The sequence below is a fragment of the Drosophila navojoa genome, chromosome 5 (assembly GCF_054131105.1).
Source record: "Drosophila navojoa isolate 15081-1374.11 chromosome 5, UAZ_NAV_1.0, whole genome shotgun sequence".
NCBI lineage: Eukaryota > Metazoa > Arthropoda > Insecta > Diptera > Drosophilidae > Drosophila > Drosophila navojoa.
Genome location: NC_142893.1, coordinates 14,820,878 through 14,831,905, shown reverse-complemented (window position 1 = coordinate 14,831,905; position 11,028 = coordinate 14,820,878). Strand labels below are relative to the sequence as shown.

General features: G+C 37.4%; 4 protein-coding genes across 5 annotated transcripts; 3 read left to right on the top strand and 1 right to left on the bottom strand.

Moving 5' to 3' along the window:
* Positions 1-19: 19 nt before the first annotated feature.
* DCP1 (decapping mRNA 1) lies at positions 20-1,286 on the top strand. The gene has a single exon (XM_018110696.3). The coding sequence runs from the start codon at positions 119-121 to the stop codon at positions 1,235-1,237; it is 1,119 nt and encodes a 372-aa protein (XP_017966185.2). The 5' UTR covers positions 20-118; the 3' UTR covers positions 1,238-1,286.
* Positions 1,287-1,425: 139 nt separating this feature from the next.
* LOC108658042 (protein-L-histidine N-pros-methyltransferase) lies at positions 1,426-2,732 on the bottom strand. Its single transcript, XM_018110697.3, has 3 exons — positions 2,450-2,732; positions 2,102-2,389; positions 1,426-2,044 (listed from the first exon to the last, which is right to left on the bottom strand). Exons 1-3 carry the CDS (start codon positions 2,540-2,542, stop codon positions 1,490-1,492), a joined length of 936 nt encoding a protein of 311 aa, XP_017966186.3. The 5' UTR covers positions 2,543-2,732; the 3' UTR covers positions 1,426-1,489.
* Positions 2,733-2,993: 261 nt separating this feature from the next.
* Positions 2,994-8,432, top strand: Lpt (Lost PHDs of trr). Of its 2 annotated transcripts, none has more exons than XM_089262672.1 (10): positions 2,994-3,682; positions 3,746-3,868; positions 3,950-4,119; positions 4,257-4,447; positions 4,509-6,427; positions 6,489-6,556; positions 6,617-6,702; positions 6,764-7,023; positions 7,080-7,346; positions 7,527-8,432. In XM_089262672.1, the coding sequence occupies exons 1-10, from the start codon at positions 3,073-3,075 to the stop codon at positions 8,183-8,185; spliced, it is 4,353 nt and encodes a 1,450-aa protein (XP_089118798.1). In that variant the 5' UTR covers positions 2,994-3,072; the 3' UTR covers positions 8,186-8,432. The 2 variants fall into 2 exon arrangements, with proteins under 2 accessions (XP_089118798.1, XP_089118797.1); XM_089262671.1 differs by having other exon boundaries at positions 2,995-3,682; positions 7,080-7,379.
* Positions 8,433-9,008: 576 nt separating this feature from the next.
* On the top strand, positions 9,009-11,014 carry Nap1 (Nucleosome assembly protein 1). Its single transcript, XM_030389336.2, has 5 exons — positions 9,009-9,168; positions 9,609-9,713; positions 9,785-10,253; positions 10,325-10,654; positions 10,721-11,014. Exons 1-5 carry the CDS (start codon positions 9,074-9,076, stop codon positions 10,931-10,933), a joined length of 1,212 nt encoding a protein of 403 aa, XP_030245196.1. The 5' UTR covers positions 9,009-9,073; the 3' UTR covers positions 10,934-11,014.
* Positions 11,015-11,028: the final 14 nt, after the last annotated feature.

The following is an 11,028-nucleotide window of genomic DNA, read 5'->3' as shown; positions in this document are numbered from 1 at the left end:
TTGTATAGGCCCATCGTACTTGATGATTAATTAAAGGTAATCGCGCATTGTCCATCTCTAGGGTTTAAAAGAGGCTAGTTGAATCTTTGAATACAATAATAGTTTTAAATTATATACAATGGCGGACGAAAGCATTACTCGCATGAATTTGTCAGCTATCAAGAAAATTGATCCATACGCAAAAGAAATTGTCGATTCGTCATCACATGTTGCTTTTTATACCTTCAATTCGGAGCAGAATGAGTGGGAGAAAACGGATGTTGAAGGCGCTTTTTTTATTTACCACCGCAATGCGGAGCCATTTCATAGCATATTCATTAACAATCGACTAAACACGACGTCATTCGTGGAGCCAATAACTGGCAGCTTGGAGTTGCAATCGCAGCCACCATTTCTGCTATACCGCAACGAGCGGTCGCGCATCCGTGGCTTCTGGTTCTACAATAGCGACGAGTGCGATCGCATTAGCAGCCTTGTAAATAGTTTGCTGCTAAACAAAGCAAGTAACGGGCAGCAGCAGCAAACGGCATCAATATCGTCAGGTTCTAAGCCAGCTGGTAGTTCGAGTATATTTAACATGCTCAGCCAGGCGCAAAAGGAATATAATGCCCAGTTAAACAACCAGACGCAGCCTGGACCCACAGTTAATCAGCCAGAAAACGTGACTTCGCGCAATGTTATGAAGTTCTTCGAGTCTGCGAAGCAAGCAACAGTGGACTTACAGTTGAATCGACCGCAACCTCTTTCGGTAGATCAGCTAGAAAAGCAACAGCGATCTGTGACTCCCATCGAGGCCTCCACAAGGGATAGCGAATTTGTTGGCTCTTCGCAATGTCCACTATCACCATTTTTAACGGCAACAACATCGTCTGCCGCTCGAAATACAGTGGGCAAACCGAACTCTTTCCTAAGTGAGCTTAAGTTTGATAAAAATATAGATGAATCACCATCAGGATCGGCATTGATTTCAACTGATGAAGCTGAACAGTGTCTCAGAAGGCTACTCGTCGGTGATAAGCCGGAACCCAAGCCGGCGCTGATGCCGCCGACTATGTTTGATGTGCCCAGTGTCAAATCGGAGCCAGATCAACCATATTTTCCACTTAACTCTGCGCAATTTGTGCAGGCCTTTACTTACCTTATTCAAAACGACAAGGAATTTGTTAATAAGTTGCATAAAGCCTACATCAATGGCTGCTCTAATTCATTGATTGATTCTAATACAACATATCAATAAAAATTGTAATATTTTGTCGATAAAGTTCAAAAGAAAATAGAAAAAAATGAAGTGACTTTTCATTTTGTTTAGCTTAAGGACACCATAGAAATAGAAAAAAAAAAGTTTTGTTGTATAGCGGGAAAAAGAGCTCACTTGGGAATATAAAAGCTTTGGTCGCATTTAATAGTCCTTCAGTGATATTGGAATTATTATAGTAATAGGAAATATTTTGGAAAGTTTATTATATAGTATAAAAAAAAAAAAAATACTTTAATTTGTAGGCTTTTTGGAAAGTACAACAATAAGATCAATCAACCAATAAAATGATTGTCGAAGATCACCCTCGCATAAATATGGAGCTTTCGTCCACGACTCAACGCGAAAGCCGCAATTCTCTAATAATTCCAAAAACATTTGTGCTTCTTCCTCAAACGATGCCTCACGACCATTTCGCTTATTGGAATTATCCAGAAGTGGCCTTAATGGTAAATGCGATGTATTTGTTTCAACATAATGCATATATGGAAGAACTAATGCAATTACCGCGCGTCCTGTCGGAGCTAATGCAGTATGTATGTCTTCGAGTAGCTTGAAGGGATCGAAGCAGCGGTCTAATACATTAAGACATGAAATTAAATTTACATTCTGTAGCTCACGTATTTCAGTAACTACATTAAAATTTAGCTTCTTTAGCCTCTCACGCATTGTCCAACTGGCCTCAGTGGCAAATACTTGTAAAACTGCATTGCCGCTAAGTTCATTAACACTATTTGCCACACGCAACGAGACTTCCCCGTCACCGGCACCAATATCTAAGAGGGTTATCTAGAATAAACATAGCGGATGTCATTTCGGTCTATACGAGATAACTGTAGAATTTACCGGTTCGGTTAGAGATCTTGTTTGAAATCCACCTGCTTCCAGTAGTCTACAGAATTGCTCCTCTGACAAAATAAACATGGAGCCACGTTTTAAAAGTCCGTTGATATCAGTCTGTGTCATAAAAAACTGCAGAACGGACCTGGCCAATGCATGCCATAAATGCAACCAAATATTTGAAGACAACATCTTTGTGCGTTCCAGCCATCGTACTGTTGTCGGGTCAGGCTGTTTAAGATCCACAAATTTCGACTGAAATCTTGGAGGTAATTCACAATTCAATGAATACCACTGGAAATTTATATAATATTATAATGTTTATTTAAGAAAACTTGATAAACATGAACTTACCTGTTGTGTGTCTATGTTCTCTAAAAAATTGTCATTATGAAATTTGGCGTAAATAACGCGTGCCAAAGTGCCTCTGGGTCGATAAAGGGCCATCGTAAACTATTTAAACTTTGGCATACATACATCTTACTATATGCAGAAAGATTATATTATTAAATACATGCTCTCTTAGGAACACGACATGTTTAACTGAGTAAGCAATCTTCAATATAACTGTTATCTAGAACATATGTGTACATACAAACATACACTCACTCGATGACGACGCTATTTATACATTTTAAAAATATTTGATAAGTACATATAATATTCTGTTACTAAAAGTCGCAGCTTTCAATGATGAGGTTTTATTTAAATAGTTATAAGTATACTAAAATGTGCATAGCTAAAAAAATATATTTAAATTTTTACTTTTAAAATATGAAAGAATATTTTGAAAGTATTTTTTTGTTTTGAGTAAACGAACAGCTATTAAAAATCTTGTTATATTAATGTTATCGACTCTAAGTACTCTATTAGTTACTTTGAGATAATAACATTTTACAAATATCGATAGTTTGAGTTTATGTTGCTCATCTCTAGTTTGTATATGTAGAATTTAAACTTATGTTAATCAATATAAAATGAGCATAAACATGTTAGGAAACATAGATGAAAAAAATGTTGTGGTTCCAAGTGTAGATGAGCTGCCATACTTCCCCGAAAAATTTCCCGGGAAAGTCTGTTGTCTTTGTAACCTTGGGGAGCGAAGCGGTCTTGGTCAAGGGACCATGCTTCAATTAAAAGTTCCTGCGGACCTCAAGGAAAGAAAACCCAATGAATCTGAAAAGGACCAGAGTATTATTCGCACAATGAAATCTGCGCTGAAAAGTAAAAATGTAGGCAACGGTGAGAACACCTATGAACTGGACAAAATCGGCTACACAGAGTTGCTAAATGCTGTGGTGTTCTTTGATGACGAGTTTGTTTACGTACATCGCATGTGCATAATGTGGACTCTGCGTAAAAAGGTTCAGATCAAGGATCCAGAAATATTGCAGTTCTTGAACAATTTAAACGAGTACTTAGAGCAGAAATGCAGCTTCTGTGGTCAATACGGAGCGTCCATCACTTGCAAAATGAATTGCCGACAAGTCCATCATTGGCCGTGTGCCGCTGCAGCCGGTTGTTTTCTCATCTTAGAAAGCTTCACTGTATTCTGCACGGAACATTTGAGTCAGGTGCCATTAATATGTAAGTTAGGCAAATGCATATAAGAATTACAAATATTTATATTAATTATGGTATAATTTTTAGGCACTGATAACAATGTTGGATGTTTAACGTGCTCATCACTGGGCGATCTGTCCAAGCTAATAATGTGTTGCTCGTGTGGAGACCATTTTCATTCCACTTGCATTGGACTAGCTAATTTACCTGGTAAGTCAATTGTTGTTATATAATATATTTCCAGAATAAATTTAGAAATTGTTTAAATTAATTTGTTGGCAAATTTATTAGACACGAGATCTGGATGGAGCTGTGCACGGTGTACAAAGTGTCAGATTTGTAGACAACAGGAAGCAAATGACATTAAATTCATCAAGTGTGAGCAATGCCAAAAGATCTATCATGCCAGTTGCCTACGGCCTGTAATATCTTCAATCCCCAAATATGGCTGGAAATGTAATGTAAGTAAAACATCCATTATAGATCTATATATTTATATATTGTAATTAAGTGCTAGCTTAAGCCATGACAATTTGTATATTATAGCTATTATTGGAGCACTTTTACGTAATTTTTCGTTGTTTACATTTAATTGCAGCGATGTCGTGTTTGCACGGATTGTGGATCTCGGACGCCCGGTGGCGGTAGCTCATCTCGCTGGCACAGTCACTATACAATTTGCGATTCGTGCTATCAGCAAAGAAACAAAGGATTTTCCTGCCCAATTTGCCAAAAGGCTTATAGAGCTGCAGCCTACAAGGAAATGGTTAAATGCAGCTGCTGTCACAAGTAAGTGATGAAAATAATATCTTCTAGCACTACATTCTTTAAACAACATTCTTCTCTTTAGGTTTGTTCATAGCACATGTGATGAGGAGGCTGACTTGACTGCATATCACAAAACAAAGGAATATAATCCGGACTATGATTATGTGTGTCCCATCTGTAAAAGTAATTCAGCTGGAGCCAAGATTGCTGATCCGCTCGAGCGGTCATTAGTTGATATGCAGTCTTCAGAGCAGTTTAATATCAAACATGTGGAAATCGAACCCTTAAATGGAAAACCTTGCATTGATGTCAACAGTGAAGATCCACTCAAATTGCCGAACACGAAGAAAAAAGTTTGCCTCACAAATATTCGCGGCAAAGGCGGCAAATTTGTGTTGCAACGCATGGGAGCCATATCGCAGCTTGGGAAGAAGCGCAGCACTAGGGGAAAAGGACGACAACTTGTTCTTCAAAGTGGTTCAAGCGATCGCTTTATTGGCCGAACCATGGATACAGATCTTTCGAGTGACAAGAAATTGTTACTGTGTTCGGCACGAGATAAGTTTGTGCTCGCGCAGGACATTTGCGTCATGTGCGGCAGTGTGGGAATTGAAAGCGACGCCGTTTTGATCACATGTGCGCAATGTGGCCAATGCTATCACCCTTATTGCGCCAGTGTCAAGCACTCGAGAGGCATGTTGCAGAAGGGTTGGCGCTGCCTGGATTGCACTGTCTGCGAAGGCTGCGGCAAAAAGAATGACGAGGCACGTTTGCTTCTTTGCGATGAATGTGATATCTCGTACCATATATACTGTGTGAATCCGCCCTTGGAGACGGTGCCCCATGGCAATTGGAAATGTTCTTTTTGTACTATCTGTCAGAAGTGCGGCCGGAATCCGACTGAGAAAATCAACTTCAATGAACCAAGTGCACCTGAATGCTTGCCGTGCGCCAGTCAAAATAACTGCTTTGTATGCAAGAAAAACTACAGCGAAGGCGAGATGATTATTCAGTGCGAGCAATGCGAGCAATGGTCACATTTCTTGTGCGACTCCGTAAACGCGCAGCTCACAATGGAATACTATGATAATAATGTGTACAAGTGCATGAAATGTCGCGCCAGCACGAAAGCGATTTTGCCTGCCAATGCGAATACAAATTTAAATGAGGAGTCTACGGCGGCTTCGAAGCTCTTACCGGACGTGCCTCAAGAAGGAAAGGCAATGGGCGTCGCGGATCGGAATGTTCGTTTGACAAACGAATTGTTCGAGAGCACAGAAGCTATACACTGGATAGATGGAGTGTGCCTGAGTGAAAATGGATTGAATATGATTAAATCACTCTCCACCGAAATTAAGCGGAAAAGAAAAATGCGTCAACCTATGGGTAATTCGAAAGATCCACAAAACGAAAGTGCAATCTCTGATGATGTGCAAGGTGATAAATATAAGGATGGTATGATTTGGGATAGAACGGAAACTGCAATACCGGATGGCTTTTCCATTTCCACCAACGATGATGGTGTACAAGTTCTACGCAAAAAACGACAACGTAATCTGCAGAAGCTGGGTATCGGTGGATTTTCTGTTCGAAATCGGGCACTCAAAAAAGACAATGACGATACGATGGATCAACTGAATGCAATGTTAGTCGCTGACAAGAAAAAGAAAATAATACGCAAAAAACAAAAGAACAAAATCATCGAAGCGTATCCGCAATATTTACAAGAAGCTTTCTTCGGGAAGCCTCTTTTAGAATCTAACGAAGCCGTGCAATACGATTCCGAATCTTCAGATGAGATCGGATCCGCAGTGAAAATGTATTTTACTCCTTCAAGCGAAAAAGTAGCTGACAGTGATGGTGCTAATAAGAGCCCAGCGAAGTCGGTTAAGGGCGTGAAAGTTGAGAAAACTTTCAATGAGAACAAAAACGTATTCGCCAATCAATTCCCAACCACGACGCAACAAAATAAAAAGCTCGTAACCAGTGGAGCGATGATCGGTAGGTTTTTGAAAAGGCAGACATATATCTTAGTATAATAAACCTTTTATTTTTTATTCAGATTCTTCTATGTCAGATATATCTAGGAACAATGCGGCGTCCAATATTGTGCATTCTATGGATACTTTGGTATGTATATTTAAAATACTAGATTCCATTATATAATATATATCTAATTACCCTTCTCAGACAACTCAGGGCATACCGGAGTTAGATGAAATTAATGCTTCAATCAATTATATAGCATCAACTGATAATACAAAAGCAACAATGAGGTAAACTATAATTATACTTTATTCTTAATTACAAAATTGTAATTTGATAATTGTCTCTTAGTGAGCCACCACTTCTAGTGGAGAATTATGCGGTGACTCCACAATTGGGTCAAGACCAAAAGTTCCAAAACAAACTGGTGTTGCCACAAAATATATCTAATAAGCCGCCGCAGCTTCAATATCAGGCGAAAACGCAAACTATGACAACGCAACTTCCTCTACAAACTGATAAAAGGGTTGAAGAAGTTAAACCTAGCGAGCCCAGTGAGAGCATAAATGTTGGCACACAGAAGACGGCTGAAAAAATGCGAAAAGATGAAGGTAAATATAAAAGGAGATTATAAAAATTAATAAATACAAAACATTTTTTCTTATAGATCTAGGACTTATGGCAACGATTTCGGCAGTATTGTACGCTAATACAGAGCATGCAAATTTGAAAGAGTCTTATCCTAATTGGACTGATCGCTGCAAGCAGATTCTAAAGAGGTGGCGATCTCTATGCAATGAGAAAAAAGCGCCGTTCTTACAAAAAGCGAAAGACAATCGGTCTGCATTGCGACAGAGACGCGAACAGTGCAAAGTAACCCAGCCTCCTAAGCTGGAAAAGCAGGATGATGGGCGCGCTTGGAAAAATCAGTCCTGTAAGCCAAAGGAAGATCAATCAAATATGTTTGGTAATAGCAATTGTAAATATATATTCATATTACTAATTTTTATAATAAGTAAGTTCTTCAAAAAAATATGAATCTCAATATTATTTATTAATATACAGGAGCTCAAAACAATATTTAGTATATAAACATATATTCTTTTGTTATTAGGTGGAGTTTCCTACGAAGCACCATGCTATATTGGATCTTCTATGCAGGCCGTCAATTCCCAACAACAAATGGTAATCTCTAATGAGAATCTGGTAGTTAAATCTACAATTCAAAGGACAACTATGCATGCAGCTTCACCATCGTTATCAAAAATGTCGTCTGTTGACAATCGAATGGAGCATACGACAACATTTGAATCGGAACCAGTTGGAGACAAAAAGCTCAGAAATCTTTTACAAAAAAATAATTCCGATACGGTCCTAATGAATTCCACCTCTGAATACTTTATGCAAAATGATGTTTTGAGACTTGGCATGATGCAAAATTCCGCTTTAACACAGAATAATCCAATGTTAAGCATGAGTGGCAATCCTCAACATAGTGACATTAGAGGATTAGAGCACGATGGGAAAGCTCAACTTGATATGAAAATAACGGAATCACAGGAAGGTATTTCGTCTTCGGCAGTAGAATTAGAAAATGTTGGGTTTGGAGATATTTTAGGCGGATTCGGTGAGGGCGATGATGACGACTTGCTTAAATCCCTAACTTCAGAAATTGGTGATGATTTTAATATATTGGAATATGCGGATCCAGAACTCGATGTTAATGTCCTTAATACTTTGGACTTCGACGATACAGAGAAAAACTCAACGTGAACTTGAATACATCTAGTGGCTCTTAGACAATAACAACTTCATTAACGATTGTATAAATTATATGCAGACAGCATTTTTTAGCCCTTTAAAAATATGTATATTAATCTTAAGACTTTCATTTTTGTAAGGTTGCTCATATATGTGTGTGTTGTTGTTGTAATAAGCAAATGTAACAATTATTTAAAAGGTATATTAAATCATTCAAATTTGTACCTTAATAATAAATTTATATTTATATTTATACGTATATTTATTTGGAATTATTAAAGGAAAGCACCCCCAACTAAATAGATTAATTAATTGTAATTGGCAAAGTACATTGGCATAGCCTCTTCAATTCATAGAATAACATCAATTGCGATTCAATAGTGAAAACATGCATTTTAGCTTTTAAACAAACATACATATATCGATTACTAGTTATCGGTTTCATGTTTAATAAAGCTAAATTTAGCTTTTTTTAAATATCTTATTCATATCACCACTAACCAGTAATGAAAAAAAATTATAAATACATATGTATATTGATTCCAAAGATCCTGTTAGCGTATTTAAATAATTATATAATTATATATATATACATATTTTTTTTTTTTTGCAATTTAATGCAATACAAAATTTTTAAAAAATCTGAAATAAGTTTTATAATTGCACACTTAGAGCTTCACAGTTGTTTGAAAAGTCTAAAGCGAACTAGCGAAGGGCAGACATGAATAATTGTTAATAGAATGGAAAAATTAGGAACAGATTTTCTTAAAATGTCGAAAATAGCCAGCAGGAGAACACACTTAAGTGTTGTTGGTATAAATAGAAAGCTCTGAATTTTGGCGCAGTTACTTTTGTATGCTTTTAAAAGTACTAGTTACTTTTTGAGTACTTGCTACTGGAATGGTTTTAGTCAATTTGCTCATCTCTGGTGTGCAGTTAATTCTTTTGGATCGACATCGTTGCGGCGTGCTCTTCGTTCTAACTTTTGTCTGGAGGTATGTCTGCTTTAAAATTGCATTATTCCTAACTTAAAATTTCTTTTGAGTGTCTGCTGAAAAAATAAAAGTTCTATTCTATGTTGAAAACTACATAAATGGTTGTTTAGCTGACTTGTAGACGAAGAAATGCAGTATAAATTCGCAGTACAAAGCACACGTGTTTTCGTGCTTAGGAATGTGCGTTGTGTATACATATGTATGTACATATGTACATACATACATATGTATGTAGTATATGCATTAGACTTTTTTCTCAATCAAAGCAAGTCGTAAATTCATGTTTTATTATGTTGCTGAGTTCTTTTGATGATTCTTTAAGCTTCATATAGTTTTATGTTTTTATCTTGTAATATGTGAATGTTGATTTATGACTATAGGCGATTTGAAAGCTAAAAACGCAATTTATATTAACAAACATGTGTGTATACGCGTTTCAGAACCTCATTTTTATTCAGAATGGATGCACCACAGGAAGGACATGTAGACGCCGAGTCGTGCAATGAAGTCGACGATGATAAGTCAAACTCCGACTGTCAATCAATGTAATTCAAAACATTTTTTGTTGTTTCTGCCTTTTCTAAGTATTTACATTTTGAATTGTGCTCTACGACAGGCCGGCATATATGAATTCAGTGTTACGACGACAGTTTTTGCAAGAAATGGTGAAATCGTTGCCCGAGAGTGTCCAGAAACGGATCATTGTTCTCAAGAATATGCAGTTGGATCAGTTGCAAATTGAAGCGAAATTTTTCGAGGAAGTTTACAATTTGGAGAAAAAGTATCAGTTGAGCTACCAACCCCTTTTGGACAAGCGCAGAGAGATCATTACCGGCAAACTAGAGCCTGCGGAAGAGAAACCAAAGTGGAAGGAACCAGAAGCTTCACCCATCGAAGGAGATGCCAGTGATGCATTCCGCGAATCTCTTAAGAGTATAAAAGCAATGCCCCAGGATGTAGCTGGAATACCAGATTTCTGGCTTACAGTGTTTAGAAACACAGGAATGCTGTCTGAAATGGTGCAGCCTCACGATGAGCCGGCTATTCGCCACCTTACCGACATTACAATTAAATATGATGATGAAGTACGTAGATCACTCTTGAGCACCTTAAGTAAGGTGTATTTGCTAACTGATTTTGTTTTGTATACTTCCAGCATTCTTATACTTTGGCTTTTCATTTTGATAAAAACGAATTCTTTTCGAATTCTGTACTAACGAAGCAATACTTCCTTAAGTCGACGGTCGATCTTGAAGACCCATTTGCCTTTGAAGGTCCGGAAATTTATAAATGCAAAGGTTGCGTTATTAATTGGGAGAAGAAAATGAACTTGACTGTTAAGACGATTCGCAAGAAACAGAAGCACAAGGAGCGCGGTGCTGTGCGCACCATCGTTAAACAAGTTCCCACAGACTCGTTTTTCAATTTCTTTAATCCACCAGAAGTATCGGAAGATAAGGAAGACATCGATGATGAGTCACAGCAAGTAAGTTTTGGATATGTCATTAATTTAGTTTTTATGAATAGTCTTTAACCTCTCATTTTTCTACAGATTTTGGCCACTGATTTCGAAATCGGTCACTTCTTACGGGCTAGAATTATTCCAAAAGCTGTGCTTTATTTCACGGGCGACATTGTTGATGACGAGGATGATGAAGACGAAGAGGAGTTCGAAAACGAAGAAGACGAGTACGATGACGATGAAAATGAGGGTCAAACCAAGTCCAGCAAAAAACAGTCTCCAAATGATTGTCCCAATCAGTAGAACATAACGAAAATAATGAATATTCAACTGTAAGAGTTGTGTATAATAAGTACATTAAAATATATTTTTGGTGAATTCAAATTTCGAAAAATGTA